This window comes from Carcharhinus amblyrhynchos, chromosome 20, assembly GCF_965287045.1.
Source record: "Carcharhinus amblyrhynchos chromosome 20, sCarAmb.v2.hapA, whole genome shotgun sequence".
Lineage (NCBI taxonomy): Eukaryota > Metazoa > Chordata > Chondrichthyes > Carcharhiniformes > Carcharhinidae > Carcharhinus > Carcharhinus amblyrhynchos.
In genome coordinates, this window is record NC_137343.1 from 31,027,031 (window position 1) to 31,045,289 (window position 18,259).

Below are 18,259 nucleotides of genomic sequence, written 5' to 3' on the forward strand. Positions count from 1 at the left end.
AGCCTGGTGCAGATCAGTTATGGATTTATCGCAGAAGTTGTTTCTTGTCCTTCCAGGTTTAAGGAATTAAAACGGGCGAAGCTGACTTGTCCTATCACACCTTTGGGTAGAGCTATGGCATCTTTTCCTGTGGCACCTCGATTTGCGAAGATGCTTGCTTTAAGCAAACAGCATGACTGTATGCCGTATGCCATTATCATAGTTTCTGCGATGACTGTTCGAGAACTGTTTGAGCAGCTGGATAGGTAACGTTTCCATTCATGTATAAGTAGATCTTTATTTACAAGCCCTGTGATAATCCACCTACTTTGCTATCCTTGAGAATTTTCATGGAGAATGAGTGACGAGTAGGAATCTTTTTATAACGCTTAACATTTATTTCAGCAGCAAAACCCCGTTACTGCAACCCATCCAGAGGAAGCCAGCAGCAGGTGTAGGCTATTCATTCCATCAAGCCTGCTCTGCCATTCAAGTAGATCATGGTTGATCATCCATCTCTATGCAATATTCCCCCACTAACCCCGTATCCCTTGAATAGTTTTAACCACCGGGCCTCAGACAGATTTGGGACAATCAACACACATACATACCCTAACTCTGGACATGAGTTCCACCTATAGAGTGGGCACTAAATAGAGTGCGAGCTGACCTCCAGCAATCCCATTAGCAGACTTGGGAGCACTGATCTTAGTAAGGATGCAGACAGAAAAAGCAAGCAGTGATTCCTGGTTCTCAAAAAGACTGGTTTAAACAGAAGGCTCTGAATTGATATCAAAGTTAACAGGTCTACTGAGTTCATTGTAATGGAGGCTGCCAACGAGGTAACTTGAGGTTACCATGCATGGCCTTCAGTCCAGCTCTACTGGACGATTGCAATTCTTTGAGGATTTACATACCCGGATATAAGCTGTTGCAGTGTTAAAATTGTTGAAGCTGGCCCTGAGAGAAAGGTGGGATAATGGAAGTCTTCCGTCTCATAAGATAGCGGTTTGTGCGCGGTCAACAGCGCGTTAAGCATTGCCTGGTAGGCTCTGCATGGCAATCTCTGATGCATTTGCTGCAAAGGAAGACAGTAGGCTGAGAAGCTACAAGGTTCACTAACCTCTAGGCCCTCTCTCAGACCACTGAGCTTTTTGTTTCTGTTTGCCCCTTCCAATGCCCTTCAAACAACTTCCAGCAGTGACAGCCGTCATTGACTATCTGCCAGTTGTTAGTGTCGATGCCCACTATCTTCATATCTCACTTTCAGCTATTCTTGTAGGGGAGATGTGGAGTCGTTCAGAGCAGAAAAGGCCTTTCAGATCACTGAGTCTGCACCAACAATATCCATCATTTAAAGGCGTGCTAACCCCATTTCCCTGCACTTGTCCCATCTCCTTGAATATTATGATATTTCAAGTGCTCATCCAAATATTTTTTAAAGGCTGTAAGGTTTCTGGCCTCGACTATCTTCCGAGGCAGTGCATCCCAGATTCCCAAAACGCTTTTTCTCAAATGTGGATGACTGGGAGGCCATGACCCTGTTAGTTCTGCAGCACATAGAAGGTCTTTGGGTATTTGGCCATTAACCATCCATGGCCAAGCCAGCAAAGATATCATTAGCTTAGCAACGAGTGTACGCTGATGGAGTTAGCACACTCCAGGATCTCCGACTTGGTGATCTTGCCCTGCCAAGAAATGCAGAGGGTATGCCAGAGACAGTGAAGATGGAAACTGTTCAGCCTTTTCTCTTGCTGAGCATGTGTTGTCCGCCTCTCATCAATGTAGAGCAGTGCGCTGACGATGCAGGCTTGGTAAACTCAGGGTCTCATGTTCTCAGTTAGGTTGCTGTTCTTCCACACACACTCCCTTAGTTTGGACATAACAACTGCAGTGTTTTTGATTGAGTTGATTTCAGCATCAAATGACAAATTGCTGGTGATTGTGGAGCCAAAATATGTGAAGCCATCATCAACTCCAGTGACACATTGTCAATGCTGACAGATGGCAGTTTGGCAACATCCTGGACTTGTCTTGAGATTTGTCTTCCTAGTGCTGATGATGAAACCAAACTCTTTACAAGTATGTGAGTTTGTCCATTTGCAGTTAAATATGTCTCAGTATGCAATGTGAGTGCACTCTAATGAGGATTTGGCATACGTAAGAACATTATAGGAGCAGGAGTAGGCCATCTAGCCCTTCGAGCCTGCCCCGCCATTCAATAAGATCATGGCTGATCTGTCGTGGCTCAGTTCCACATTCCCGCCCTCTCCCCATAACCCTTAATCCCCTCTCTTATCAAAAACCCATCAACCCGCATCTTAAAAATATTTGGCGAGGTAGCCTCCACCACTTCAACGGGCAGAGAATTCCAGAGATTCACCACCCTTTGAGTGAAGAAGTTCCTCCTCAACTCCGTTCTAAACCGCCCCCCCCCCCCCCCCCCCCCCCCTTTACCTTGAGGCTGTGCCCCTTAGTCCTACTGTCCTTTCTGAGCGGGAAGAGTCTCTCCACCTCTATCCTATCCATCCCATTCATCATCATATATGTCTCAATGAGATCTCCCCTCATTCTTCTAAACTCTAACGAGTACAAGCCTAGTTTATTCAGCCTCTCCTCATAGCTCAACCCCTTCAACTCCGGAATCAGCCTAGTAAACCTCCTCTGCACCCCCTCCAAGGCCAAAATATCCTTGCGTAAGTACGGCGCCCAAAACTGCACACAGTACTCCAGCTGCGGCCTCACCAATGCCCTATACAGCCGCAGCAAGACCTCCCTACTTTTATATTCAATCCCCCTCGCTATGAAGGCCAGCATCCCGTTAGCCTTCCTGACCACCTGCTGCACCTGCAGGCTGGGTTTTTGCGACTCATGCACAAGGATCCCGAGGTCCCTCTGCACCGTCGCCTGCTGCAGTTTTTCGCCACGTAAGTAATAATCCTTCCTAATATTATTCCTACCAAAGTGGACCACCTCGCACTTGCCAACATTAAATTCCATTTGCCATTTCCTGGCCCATTCGCCCAGCCTATCTAGATCCTTCTGCAGACTCTCCACACCCTCTGCGCAATTTGCCGTTCCCCCAATCTTGGTGTCATCAGCAAATTTCAACACCACACACTCGGTTCCCTCCTCCAGATCATCTATATAAATGGTAAATAGCTGAGGCCCCAGCACCGACCCCTGGGGCACTCCACTAGTCACCATCCGCCAATCCGAATAACAGCCATTGACCCCCACACTCTGCCTCCTATTTGACAACCAATCCTCTATCCACGCTAACACCCTACCCCCAACTCCATGCCCCCTGACCTTCTGCAGTAACCTCTTGTGAGGTACCTTGTCGAACGCCTTCTGAAAATCAAGAAAGACCACATCCACCGGCTCTCCTCTATCCACCGCCCTAGACACATCCTCATAGAACTCCAGTAAATTTGTCAGACACGACTTCCCCTTAACGAAACTGTGCTGCGTCTGCTCTATCAAGCAATTCCCCTCAAGATGCCTCGCTATTTCCTCCTTGATGACGGATTCTAACATTTTACCTACAACAGACGTTAAACTAACCGGCCTATAATTCCCTGCCTTTTGCCTGGCACCCTTCTTAATCAACCGCGTAACATTAGCTGTTTTCCAATCTTCCGGCACTTCCCCGGAATCCAGCGATGTTTGGAAAATAACCACCAAGGCATCCACTATCACCTCTGCCATTTCTTTCAGAACCCTCGGATGCATTCCATCCGGTCCTGGGGACTTGTCCACAATCAGTCCCTCCAGTCTGTCGAGCACCGCCTCTCTAGTAACAATAATGTCATTGAGACCCTCCAGTCCTACCACCTTTCCATCTCTAACACCCGGCAAACTATTCACATCCTCCTCCGTGAAGACCGAAACAAAAAAGTTATTCAAGACCTCAGCCATTTCCCCATCCCCTACCACTAAGTCCCCCTTCTCATCCTCTAAGGGTCCAACGTTCACCCTAGCCAGCCTCTTCCTTTTTATATATTTATAAAAACTCTTGCTATCCTTTTTTATATTAAGCGCTAGCCCAGCTTCATAGTTTCTCCTACCCTTCTTTACCAAATTCTTTGTCAATCTTTGTTGACATTTAAACCTCTCCCAATCCTCTTCTCGCCCACTACTCTTAGCTACTCTAAATGCCTCCGCTTTTAATTTAACACTTTCCTTCACCTCCTTCGTTATCCACGGCTTATTACCTCTCCTCCTACGGTCCTTTTTGACCATTGGAATAAATTTCTGCTGAGCACCAAGAAAGATCTCCTTAAAGATCCTCCACTGCTCCTCAGCAGACCTACCTTCCAACGCGTTCCCCCTGTCCACATTCGCCAATTCTTCTCTCATCCTACCGTACTCCCCTCTGTTCAAACAAAGGACGCGTGTCCGGGAACCCACTTTCTCCTCCTCCATCTGCACCAGAAACTCCACCATACAATGATCACTCTCCCCAAGAGGATCCTTCACCGCAAGGTCCCTAATTCTACCCGCCTCATTACATACCTTATCTCGGAAGTCAGGCTGAACTGTTTTCCTTAGTTCTGGTATATAAGTACACGTACCCTGTAGATAACCTGACAGCTGAGAGAAGGATATACCATAGAGTGTTAGTGTCGGGAGACATTCCTGTTCAACCCACTGCAAATCTCAAAGGTTTCCAATGTTACCATATCACAGCTGACTTTACCCATTACATTGTCATGGAAAGAAGCGAATGCACTGAGCAGTTTCAGTGGGCAGCCATTTTCTCCAGCAGTTTAAGTCGACCATCTCTGTCCGCATAGTCAAATGCCTCAGTAAAATTGATAAAGGCAGTATATAGTGGTCTCCTTTGTTCGCAGCATTTCTCTTGCAGCTGTCGGACTGAGGAGATCATGGGAATTGTAGGTCTTACGGTTCCGAAACCACACTGGGATTTGGGATAGATGCATTCAGTGAGACTCTGTGGTCTTGATAAGGGCAACATGGACAAATAATACTCAGCAGGGAAATGCAATAGTTGTTTCAGTTGCTGTGACCACCCTTGTTTTTGTACAGGGTTACAGTCTTTGCATCATGCATTTCTGGGGCATTGCCCCTCATTCCAACAGAGATCAAGAGGTTTGCGTGGGGATTGCTGGTTTCCTGTACTTGATGGGTTCAGGTGGTATAGCACCTGGTGTTTTGCTCATGGCAAGTAAATCAAAGCTTTGCTCAGCTCTTCCACTGATGGTTCAATATCAAGCTCTGCCATGGCAGGCAGGCTTTGTACAGTATCTACAGCTTCCTCAATGACTTTCCCTTAAGCATACAACACAGTGTTTTTTCCCATCTCTCCAACTATTTATTGGTATTGCTGATCACCTATGTTTTCAATGGAGCTGTTTTCTTTGCTGATGGACCTGTTGCCTTTTTGATCCCTTCTTACGTGTCCCTACCACTCCCTACATCAAGGGCAGTAGGATATGCTGGCAAAGCTGTAACCAATGACAAACTGCCTATTAATCTTTACTTTGATTACTCCAAGTGCATTTAAATTTTTCTCACTTGAATGTCTCTGGAGTTAATGAGAGTGGAACACTTGGGGCGGAATTTTCCTGTCCTGTCCACCACAGGAATTGTAGCAAGCAGGACATGGACCATGCAAACGTCTGTTGACCTCGGGTGGGATGTTCAAGCTTTGGGTGAGCATGGCCAGAAAATCCTGCCCTTGGTTTCAATGACATATTCCGTTGTAGTGATGGGAGCACCGAACCTGCTCTTGCTTTCTATATGTTGACAATGCAATATTGTACACAGTGTCTTGCAAGATAAATGAGAACGGACAGAGAATGCTTGAGCAATGCTGCTGCTTGAGTTTGTTTAACTGAGACCTTTTAGAGCAAACCTTGCCCACAAGGTGTCCTGGAGACATTTTCAGATTGGGATATTGGGACCAGCTAAATCAAATCACTGCCAGATGTGGCTCTGAACAGCACTCTCAACACTTGCAGCTACCACAGTGTTGACTGTGATCTAGATCACTTTCCGGTGTGCAGCAGGGTTAGGACATAACTCTTGAAACTTTTTCATTCAGAGCAGAAGGTGCTGTCCCCGTATCAACATCAGCAATACTGCCTGTCCATTTTTTTAAAAAACTGTGTGTAAAGGCAGAGGAAACAGCATTTTGCAGTAATGTGAGAGCACGCATTGACCTCTGGCCACTTTCATTGTGGTCAGTAATCAATATTCCATCATGCTGCATGTTTAATTGTCCTTAAAAAAAAAATTAAAAATCAGCATGCTGATTGTTAATTCCTTGAGCAAGTTCATTCCATGCTCCATCCATTTTGTGAACTTTGCTCCAGACATTTTTCTGGGATGCGCTTCACCTGTAACCACAGCTCTGATATGTTGCGATTGTTCTTTAAAACTACATTTGATAGTATTTTGCGGTAGAGGGTGGCACAGTGGCTAGCACTGCTGCCTTTCCACTCCACGGACCCAGGTTCAATTCCGGCCTCGGGTGACTCTGGATTTTGCAAGATCTCTCCGTGTTTCCTCCAGGTGCTCCAGTTTCCTCCCAAGTCTAAAGATGAGCAGATGAGGTGGATTGATCATGCTAAATTGTCCCTTGGCGTCTCAAGACACGTAGGTTTAGGAGATTAGCAGGGTAAATGTGTAGGGTTACAAGGAAAGGGCCTTGGCAGATGCTCTGTTGGAGAGTCAGTGCAGACTCTGGGCCAAATGGCGGCCTTCTGCATTGTAAGGATTCATTTCTACTATTTTTTGAGGGCACACTGGCTGATCCTATAACAACCATAAATAAAATTGAAAAAAATGCTGATTTTTTTTTTGTTTGGTTCGACATTTGTTCAGCTAATGACATGTAAATAATGTCAAACAGGAATGGTATAGTTAGTGCCAGAAATTCTGAAGAGTGTTACTTGGCCAAGGTACCGGAATTGATTAAGAATCGTTGTGGTTCTAAAAACAAAGTCTACAATTTTCATTTAGAGGTTTTAATATTTCTTCCTTTTCTCATTGGTCATCTAAAAAAAAAAGTCAAATAATACGTTGTATCGTGTTGTATTGTTGTAATACGTTGTATTATGTTGTGTGGTATGTTGCTTTTTTAAAAATAATTTTGTCTTAATATTCTTGACTTCTTTCAGACCAGCCAGAAGTGATGAAGAGTCAGAAAGACTGAAAGGGATAAGAGCTCGAATCGCTCAAATGCAATGGATCTGGGCTGGGCAGGGTCCATCTCTTAAACTTGGAGACATCATGGTCATGCTTGGTAATTAGCATTATTTAAATAGCAACTAGAATCTCTGACTTGCAGTTTTGTGCTGGATTCTCAAGCAGTGCAACTTGAATTCAACTCTGTCCCAAGTGACGTTTGTGCTCAGGCTCCCATTTTGTGAAAGGGCAGTAGAAGGAAGACCAACCTAGAATAGAATGCTCCACCAAGGAGGGTTAAAGACACATCTACAGGCAGGGTAGTTGTTCAGTTTCAGAGAAATGCACAAGCTCAGGTCACTACTGAATCTTTTAGCGGAATATACCATGATGGTCTTAATACTGTTTGGCGTAACCCCTTTCTTTCTCCCATCTATTTCAGTGATTACGTACTGCAGATAATTTGGCATTGAGCTACAAAACATATTTTTGTTCTTCCTTCCTAATCTCCTTTTGATCTTACCCTCCATATGTACCTTCCAAATTTATTGCCACTTTTGCTTCCCCCAATCCCACTCCCTGCTCTTTTTACCATGCAACTCTGATCTTTTGCATCCCAGGATCCCTTCTTGTCAACATTGGCATTGTAGCTCTGGAATTCTAACCCTAAATCCCTTTTCCCTCTTCCTTTAAGATCCACAGGAAAACACACTAATTGAGCTTTTTTGTCATCTGCATTAATGTTCTTTGCTTCTGTTGACTTGTGTTCAGTTTTGTTCCTGTGAAGCATATCCAGATACTTTTGTACTTTAAAGGCACTACATGAATAGTAAGCCAGCTAAAGCTTTCTGCAAGCTTGTGTATACAAAACAATGCAAACATCATATTTGTATAACTCCTTTATGAAATGATGAGAGGTCACACGACAGTAGGTATTTTGAGAGAAGTGCACAGGCCCGCACTATATATTCTGTGCCTCCACTTCACCTGAAGAAGGAACAATGCACTGAAAACTTATGATCTCAAATAAACCTGTTGGACTATAACCTGATGTTGTGTGACCTCTCATCTTGTCCACTCCAGTCCAACATCCGACATCTCCACATCCTTTATGAAATATCATTTCACAGGAGCACTATATAATAAAGTATGATACTGAGTCCCATCTTGTCTCCTTCTCCATGAATGGTATGTTTTGTCTGTACAGCGTACAAGAAACAATACTTCCACTATATGTTAATACATGTGGCAATAAATCAAATCAAAATCAAGTAATTAAAAGTTTAGCCAGAGAGATAGGTAGCTTTTAAGAAATGTCTTAAAGGAAGAAAGTAAGGTGGAGAGGCAGAGAGATCTAGGGAGGGAAATCCTCAGCTTGGAGCCTTGGCAATTGTAGGCAGAGCCAACCGAAAATGAGTCATAGTTTGTTGGAAAAGAAATCTGCACCAAGATCTGGAGAGCCAATCCAGCATTTTCAGGAAAGGAGTGGTATAGGGATAAATTGGGAAAATGTTAGCATTATGCTTTAGGAAAACTAAATTAATCTTTAACTATGTAAAATGACTTAATTTCACAATGCTTTAAGAATGGTCCCAAACATCAAGAAATTGTGATTCATTTCAAAAATTCTAGGATAAATAGTGTTCATGAAGTGGCAAAAATGGTAATAGCACTGCAACATAACCTTTAAAGTGACAAAAGCTTCCACATCCATTTCTGTGTAATTACCTTTCTGCATTTCTGTGTAATTACCTTTCTTGCTATTTATTTCAGGTGCCGTTGGTGCTAGTGAGTATGCAGGATGTACCACTCGCTTCTGTACAGAAAATGGACTTCGATATAAGGCAATGACTGAAATCAGACGTTTGCGAGGGCAGCTAACTAATGTTGGTAAGAATTGATGAAGACAAATGGGCCAACCTATAAAATGAAGAATGTTACAAGCTATAATATAAAATTGAATTAGCCTTGTGACATGGGCTGGTTAATTAATTTGGCCATAACTAAAATGGTATCGAAGTAATAAGTCTTACATTTAAGTTATATAAATGCAATATACCTGTTCTGCATCACTAATTATACAATATAAATTAATTGGTTCCTTTGCTGAAGAAACAACATGCTATTCCTTGGTTAAAACAAAGGCTTGCATCATAGCAGTGCAGAGGGAGGGAGGTATAGAGGATATAGGAATCGAGTCGCTATGGGTGGAGTTGAGGAATAGGAAGGGAGATGTTACTATGTTGGGTGTGTACTACAGACCGCCCAACAGCCCGAGGGCTGTGGAAGAAGGGATAAGCAGGGACATTCTAGATAAGTGCAGGAAGAATAGGGTGGTGGTAGTGGGAGATTTTAATCTCCCCGGGGTAGATTGGAAGGTGCCGAGATCAGAGGGTGCTGACGGGGAGGAATTTGTACAGTGTGTAATGGAAGGATCCCTGGAGCAGTATGTGGATAGCCCGACCAGAGAGGGGGCTATACTGGACTTGGTTCTGGGGAATGAGCCTGGGCAGGTGGTTGACGTTGAAGTAGGAGAGCATGTGGCTAACAGTGACCACAACTCTGTCTGGTTTAAGATATTAATGGATAAAGATGAAGCCTGTCCTAAGGGGAGGGTGCTAAACTGGGGGAGGGCTAGATACAACCGGATTAGGCAGGATGCTGCCTGGTATAGAAGGGCTGTCTTACGAGGAAAGATTGAACGAACTTGGGCTGTTTTCCCTTGAGAGACGTCGGCTGAGGGGGGATCTAATAGAGGTTTATAAGATTATGAAGGGGATAGATAGAGTAAATGGTGGTAAGCTTTTTCCGCTATTAGAAATGGATAGAACGAGGGGTCACGGGCTTAGGGTGAGGGGGGCTAGGTATAAGACAAATATTAGAGGGCAGTTTTTCACGCAAAGGGTAGTGGGGGTGTGGAATGCACTGCCGAGTAAGGTGGTGGAAGCGGGCACGCTAGGGTTGTTTAAGAGTCACTTAGACAGCCACATGAGCGGTCTACATATAGGGGGATATAGCAGGCCTTACTAAACATTGTAGGCTTGGGATTACGTTTTTGCCTCAGGGATGTTACAGTCTTTGCCTGTTTAATAATGAAATTTTTTGTCTCCACAGGCATTTAAGTCCACCTTGTTGACCAGCAAGGGGCATGCATGCGGCAGGTTGTAGTGGGCTGCTCTTGGACGTTGCTTCGGGAGTTGCCTATTGCTTCATGTCATTAGTGTGCTTAAACTGGACCATCTCGAGGGCAACATGACAGCTCAGAGACTATCTCTGTTGCTGTGCGGACACATGGATTTGGGCCTGTGTCTGTGGGAGTTTGCACATTCTCCCCGTGGTTGCGTGGGTTTCCTCCGGGTGCTCCGGTTTCCTCCCACATCCCAAAGATGTGCTTTTAGGCTGATTGATTGGGTAACAAATTGTCCCTATATTGGATCTCCCTGATCCTCGTACATTAGGCGTAGACTAAAATCATGAATAGGTCACTGAGACAATGGGACGGCGGCGCGGGCTCGTTGGGCCGAAGGGCCTGTTTCCCGTGCTGTGTTGTTCTTTGTTCTTTGTTCTTACCTTATGTAAAATGCATGGTCTCATTATCAGATATCTGTTTATTGGAAAACTCCTGGAACGCATTTTAATAAGGTTGTTTTCTGAGTGATTATTGCCTCTTTCTGTTCTTTCCACAGTGAATGCAGTCTTCCCAGAAGTGGGCTTGTTTGTTGATCCCAAAATGAAACCACCAACAGAAACTCAGGTTATGTACTTGAGACAGATTGTAATGGCAGGGTTTGGAGATCACATTGCCAGAAAAATCCAGTCAGAAGAGGTGCTGGATGAAAAATGGAGAAATGCGTATAAGGTGAGGTGAATTGAAATTGGATATTTAGATTTGATATTTGATTAGTGTGGCTTTCCAGTCAATGTTCTGAAATGTAAATGAATAATTGATTGGGCATGAAGGATTAGCAGTGGGGGTGTCACAATTGGGCATGTTTGAGTGTTACACATTTCAGTGATAGAGGATTATCATTGAATGAAAAATTTTAAATAGAAAAGCTCCTTGGCCATAATATTCTTCACATTGAATAATTTGGGAGATATTTTTACTGTGCTGGGACCTCAGGTCTTCGCATTAGGTTAGAGATTAGTTCAGCAAGCACTTCCATTTTTGTTTAGTTGCCTTAAAGGAAAGTATTTTTTCAAAACACTCATTCTTCATGGATGAAAATGAAACTGACACTTCAAATGTTTTCAACTCTTTGTCTTAAAAGATCGGCTTTCTTGTTGCTACCTGGATTCCAAAGTAGCTTTTCCTTTATGTATCAGAAATAACTTTTATGTAGCCTTGTGTACATTTATGTATTCTGTTGATATTGGTTGCATCGCAGATTTTGGTATAACTTCAAACCAGCAGAGAAATTCCCAGCCCGTGGAAACAGTACTGCAGGATCGAAAAACAAATTATTCTGCCAATGGAGGAGCTTGGTATATCAGGAGATGTCTGTCAATTTGGAACCACATCTTGCTGTATTTGCAGTGGTGGCGTTCAAGAATTGGCAGATATTAGCTGTAATTGATGTCATCGTATTGGGTTAGCAACAAGTGAGACCCTACACATGGGTATCAATGTAACAATGTTAAAACCTGATGTGCTGTGTAATTTTAAAAATATCAACCCTTGTCTGTTTTCCACAGACCCCACTCATTGATGAGCCTGTGTTTATCCATCCAAGTTCAGTGTTGTTCAAACATCTTCCTGAGTTTGTGGTTTATCAAGAAATAGTGGAGACTTCCAAGATGTACATGAAAGGTGGGAAGGACCCAACTCTCTCCAAATTACAATTTTTAAAAATGTTTTAATGGTTAATATTACAAGCATTTTTCTGACTTATAAGTGAAATGCACAGCCAGTAACATTGAGTTGTTGAAGCATGTTTTATATCCTATCACATTTCCTCTTAGTTTGCAGAATTTGTCAATTTGCAAATAGGAAATTGAGCCAGAAAGGAGCCCCTTATTTGCAAAAGGATATATTGGCCTCGGAGGGAGTACAGAGAAGGTTCATCAGGCTGTTACCGGAGATGAGGGGGTTAGCTTATGAGGAGAGATTGAATAGACTGGGCCTGTACTTGTTGGCGTTTAGAAGGTTGAGGGGTGATCTAGAGACTTACAAGATAATGAAAGGGCTAGATAGGGTAGAGGTAGAGAAATTCTTCCTGCTTAGAAAGGATAGCAGGACTAGAGGGCACAGCCTCAAGATAAGTGGGGGGCAGTTTAGATCAGTTAAGGAGGAACTTCTTCACTCAAAGGGTGGTGAATCTCTGGAATTCTCTGCCCATTGAAGTGGTGGAGGCTACCTCGTTGAATATATTTAAGTCACGGATAAATAGATTTCTGATAGACAAGGGAATTAAGGGTTATGGGGAGAAAGCAGGAAAGTGGAACTGATCCACTTCAGATCAGCCATGATCTTATTGAATGGTGGGGCAGGCTCGAAGGGCTAGATGGCATACTCCTGCTCCTATTATGTTCTTATGCATTTAAAGAAAATCAGGTGGAATACTATATTAAATCCAACACTTGAGAAAATTCTGTTATGGCTATCTTTATCACATTTCTAAATATGAACATCATTACATGATATAAAAGTGTGAATTTCATACACAGCAGCTGATATCGATATTAATGTCATACTTCTAGAAGATTGCAATGAAGCAGTAAGGATTTATTTCTCTATCATTGTATTTGTATGTGCGTCTCTCTCATCTGCCATGGGTGAAATTATTTGAAAGAAGTAACTTTATCTGGTTTTCTTCAATTGGTGCTAATATTGGCAATAGAGTGGATCAGCTGCATCACTGCATTATTGCTTATTGATTCCAAATCAGAAAACTTCTTTGGTCTCTGCTACTTGGTCTGCAGCTCCTGCAGTTTTTCTCTGCTTGTGTCAAAGCTGCTTCCAAGTTGATTTCAGCTGCCTTTCTGTGAGAAATAACGCAGATAAAACTAAACCAAGCACAATACCTTCTTAAAATCTATTGCCATGACAATTTGACAAATCTGGAATTTGCCAGATGAGAATTTTAATAAAATTTTACTTTCTGCAATCCACATGAATAATTTTATCTCTAATGTGGTCAACTGCAATCTTACCAGACTCATTGGTTCCATTATGAATCCAAGCGACAACCAGCTGTTGTCCATTGCTTTCACATCTGTAACTCTACGTGGGCCATCCTTTGAATTGTAATTACCTTGGGTGTGTTTACCAGTTTGTCAAGCCAGGTGCTTACATTTTTAAAAAAATCAATTCCCAAACCAAAAATTGTATTCCTAAAATATATGAATCATGAAATTATATATTAATAACTAAAGATCAAATTAGGTTACAGCACTCTTTTGAATGAGGAACTGCTCAGCAGGCTGAATGAAATGTCACATTATAAATTTTTCAGAGGCTTTGTTATAAACATTTTATTCATTACATGCCAGATTTTTCTATTCTCATTTAATCCAAGTTTAAATATTGTGAAATCAAATTCTATTACCAGGACTGACTGCAATTGAATCCGAGTGGATTCCTCTTCTTCTCCCCCAGTACAGTCACTTTGGAAAACCTCTGGACACGCCACCTCCACGTTATTGCCCCGAGACAGGCCAGGTTAAATGTCACAGAGCAAGTACTTTCTGTAAGTTAATGCGTTAATAATTAAAGAATGATTTGTTATTGCCACATATATTGGTATACAGTGAAAAGTATTGTTTCTGGTGCGCTATACAGACATGGCATACCGTTCGTAGAGAAGGAGAGAGGGTGTAGAATGTAGTGTGACAGTCATAGCTAGGGTGTAGAGAAAGATCAAGTTAATATAAGGTAGGTCCAATGAATTCCACACAATGAAATTCAGACTTATTTTTTAACCTTGTTAACTAATTTTCCTATCTATTAATTGGACTCCAAAGGGCAGGTTTCTTACTAAGAGTAAGCAGTAACACACAAGGATTAGAAAATGTAGGGAGAAGGATGTTAAATGTACACAATTTAGAGTGCAGCAAAAATATTCTGAGATGTTACTTTGGAGTAGATCTGACATGCACTTTGTGTTCATTAGTTTGTTTCTCTCTGGTTCTAGTCCGAATTGGTTGGCAACTTCCTGCAGTGGAAGTGGAGTACCCAGAAGGACTGGATCGATACAAATATTTTGCTAAGTTTTTGTTGGAAGGAGCGGTGAGTACTACCAACGCTAAAGGAGTGAAATTTTTTGCTGCTGATTTTGCACCCAAAGGATTCCCATTTTGTTATTGCAACCTTTTCACTTAAATTATTAATGAGCTGAATTCTATCCCTAAAAATTGGCAAAATGTTTTAGTAAGTACAAAAGTTTATTTTTATTATTGTAGGCTTACATTAACACTGCAATGAAGTTACTGCAAAATCCCTTTGTCACCACATGACGGTGCCTGTTCGGGTACAGTGAGGGAGAACTTACTGTGAGGAAACCCACGTAAACAGAATGTGCAGAATCAGCACGGATAGTGACCCAAGCTGGGAATCGAACCCAGGTTCCTGGTGCTCTGAGGCAGCAATGCTAACCACTGTGCCACCCCTGATGATGTAACTCATAGGATTCTTGTAGTTTCCGTTTGTTTCGTTGGAGTGTGAAAGGAGAGTTGCTACTCCCTTAAACTGTAGATTAAATTAACATGCAAGTGAAATTAGTTAGAAGTTAATAATACAAAATCTGTTTTGGAAATAATGACTCATTCATTTTTCTATCCTACACTGAAGGTCATTAAAAAATTTCGTTCTTACGTCAGTTGCCTACTTTCCAGTCCGTCGACTATGTTGAAGACATGGGCCAAGTAAGTTTGTACTTTTTTCATCATCAGTCAGACTTGAATTCAGTGTTAAGCATAGTACCATATTTGTACCGCAAACCGCACACAGCTTGGTTAAAAGCAAATGTCTGTTGAATTGGCATTCTTTTCCATTGTTTGAGGGAAAAAAAATTGTTCGGTGGATTTGTCAAAATCATGTTTGTGCCGTATTATTCCTCTCTCAATAGGTGCTTGTTTTTGAAAGCTTTTGGTCTTTAAGTAACAGTAGTTAAATTAGATGTAAAACATTTTTCTATGCTATATAAATTTATTTTGCAATCCACTTAGGTATTTATTTTGGTCAGAATGATAATGTGATTTTCTTTGCAAAGTTACTTGTTGATCAGTAATTGCAAATCTACTCTTTCACAGGCTTCAGCCAAGGACAGATGCATTGTTGAGAGCTCTGGTTTCTGAAAATGTGGATAATCGGGATGCATTACTTGCTGCCTGGAGGAAAAATAGTAAATGTGAGTATGCTATTATGTTGGTGTGTTGTATTTACCAGTGTCGAGAAGTCACCTTCCACAGTTGAAAAGTTCATATGTGAAAATGGGAATGCGAAATTGTGATGCTTTTGCTTTTAGTTTGATTTGTAATGAACTAAAGTTATTCCAGTGGATAAACTTATTAACATGGTGGCACATTGGTAACACTGTTGCATCACAGCACCAGGGGCCAGGTTCAATTCCCAGCTTGGGTCACTGTCTGTGTGGAGTTTGCACGCTCATCTCGTGTCTGTGTGGGTTTCCTCCGGGGTGCTCTGGCTTCCTCCCACAGTCTGAAAGACCTGCTGGTTAGATGCATTGACCTGAACAGGCACCGGAGTGTGGCAACTAGGGGAATTTCATAGTAACTTCATTGCAGTATTAATGTAAACCTTACTTGTGACTAATAAATGAACTTTAAACTTTAATTTAAGTTCTTTGCAATTTGTGCCAAATGCACTTTTTAAACATCTTCTGTCGGTATAAAATGTTGGACTAGATGCTTCCTGAAAATTCAAGGTTTCATCATTTTCTTTTTGGGTACTATCTTCAACAATGTGCATTGAGGAGGGAAATTGGACTGTTTGCTGGTTTAGTACACTGTCTTTGCACTTGTGAAGCTGTTACACTGCAAAGTGAAAATTTAGGCAGCCCACAGTTCTCTTAGTGGATAACAAGAAAGAACTTGCATTTACGTAGTTCCTTTTACAGTGTCAGAGTGACCCAAAACATTTTACAGACAACAGATTATGAAGATATGTGGTAACGGATGTGACCTAGAAATTAAACTGTTAAGTCACCCAAAGAGAAGGAAAAGAAGAATGATGGGGTCAAGGTATTGTAGATAGGTCTTCTACGTACGTCAACTTAATTTAGAGTAGTTGGATAGTTCTGTCATTACTGATTTAAAGGTTGATGGATCTAATAAATGTCACTTAATTGAACATAATCAGCTAGTCGAGAGTGGGAGTGTGCATTATGTTGTCATATGTATGACATTATTCTCTATATCATTTATACTGTTGGTATTATGAAAACCTATTTGTGCAGCGGGAGACTTGGTATGTGTGTGACTTCAAACGTTTTAAGACTTGGGCTCTGGTTTGACTCCAGCAAGAGAAATGGAACAACTATCTGTGTTTTAAGAGTGCTGTGGCAAATTGAGTTTGATAAATCTCACCCAATCCCTAATGAGATCTGGCCAGCCTTTAGGCCACTACTAACAATTTGGTACAAATGGCCAGTATCTTTAGAAGACCGCAAGGTTACTGTGGAAAATCAAATATTGTGCATTATGTTAAGGGATAAATTGAGGCACCTTGAGCTAGCTTTACAGTGATAATTTTTTGCTGCTAAGAATCTTGGTTAAATGATTTCTTCCATTCTATGGTTGTTAACCTGTTGCTTCCATTCTTTGTTTTAAACAGATCTGTTACTGGTATATTGCCAGTGGCTACCTGAGGCAATGCATGCTGATGTTTCACAACACTGGCCTCCAACGGAAGTATAATATGCAATTTAATAATAATTCCGAGTTGAGGAAAATTGTTTTCATCTGCACCTATGATCTCTGGAATACTGGCCACCAGTGGAACTGATGTTTACATATCTGATCAACAACCAACCCAGTGGTTAGAAGTTTTGACGCAAGTTTGGAGATGAGATAATATTCTGCTCAAGTTAAAGACTGAAAACTGTATAAAAACAGAAAATGCTGGAACCACTCAGTGGGCCTGGCAGTATCTGTGGAGAGAGAAACAGACTAAAGTTTTGTCGTATCTGTAAAGGTATAAAATGATGTATTTGGTTGAGAAGAAAACCAATTTAGATTTTTTTGGTAGCCTTGTGAAGTAATTCTTGTGGTCTTTATAAGACCTGGAGGAGAACGCTTGACTGTATCAAGAGGGGAAAAATCCATAAAACACTGTTTAAAAATATATAAATAAAGATTTCTACAGCTATCTTGAGTGGTTGCAGTTAGAAAAACTCATTAAACTTTTTTTATAGTTTTCAAATATGAGCTATCCTTGATGTTTCAGTTTTATTCCTTTTCTCTCACTGAATGTTAATTTCAACAGGAGTGCAGATAACTGTGGTGCTCTACTGGTGTTTAATAAACTGATAGAAATTACTTGCAAGTTAATGTAAAAATTTTGATCCTTGTTAGTTTTTTGACAAAATTTAGAACATGCTTATCAAGAATGTTTGAGTATTTGTTTATTTTGGAACTTGCCACTTTTGGGATCAAAAGTAAACGTGCCAAATTCCGTATAGATTTACAAAGCAAGTTTGGATAATTTATTGGGCCTGGAGTTTGCAGTCAGCAGCAGTGCAGGGGTGCTTGTGCTGACTTAAGCTTCCCACAAAGCTGTGGTGGGTTTCCTTTTCCTGATGGAAGTTTAAATCTCATGTCAATGGGATTTCCAACAATAATGTTGCCAAGCAAATAAAGAAACCCGAATCGCTTAGTATTCACATCCAGCAAGCCAGAAAGATAAAATCACTAACTATCCTTCACTTTTAATTTAAATGTTATGGTAATAAAACAAATGATTACAACTGGATTAAGATAGAAGCTAAAATAAAGATAGGCAAATGTTTTTAAAAAAATGAAAAGAAGTGGAATTTGACAGTTTGAAAATATTAACTTGGTTTCTCGAGAATAGTGAGGAAGTGTTGTATAGCAGTAGTTATGAAGTTAGTTCACTGTTCTAAACTCAGTTATTGTTCATTCAATAATTTGTAACTTTTTCAAGGGT

The 18,259-nt window shown here is 41.4% G+C and overlaps 1 protein-coding gene across 1 annotated transcript in view; it reads left to right on the plus strand.

Moving 5' to 3' along the window:
* dhx37 (DEAH (Asp-Glu-Ala-His) box polypeptide 37) overlaps window positions 1-17,520 on the plus strand; it is a 42,015-nt gene extending 24,495 nt beyond the window's left edge. Inside the window, exons 19-28 of the mRNA XM_080208361.1 lie at window positions 57-245; window positions 7,128-7,252; window positions 8,908-9,024; window positions 10,821-10,993; window positions 11,830-11,944; window positions 13,686-13,823; window positions 14,268-14,362; window positions 14,924-14,997; window positions 15,385-15,482; window positions 16,928-17,520. Of these exons, the coding sequence (XP_080064487.1) occupies window positions 57-245; window positions 7,128-7,252; window positions 8,908-9,024; window positions 10,821-10,993; window positions 11,830-11,944; window positions 13,686-13,823; window positions 14,268-14,362; window positions 14,924-14,997; window positions 15,385-15,482; window positions 16,928-17,010 (1,207 nt within the window). The 3' untranslated portion in view covers window positions 17,011-17,520. The remainder of the gene's footprint in view (window positions 1-56; window positions 246-7,127; window positions 7,253-8,907; window positions 9,025-10,820; window positions 10,994-11,829; window positions 11,945-13,685; window positions 13,824-14,267; window positions 14,363-14,923; window positions 14,998-15,384; window positions 15,483-16,927) is intronic.
* The last annotated feature ends 739 nt before the right edge of the window (window positions 17,521-18,259 follow it).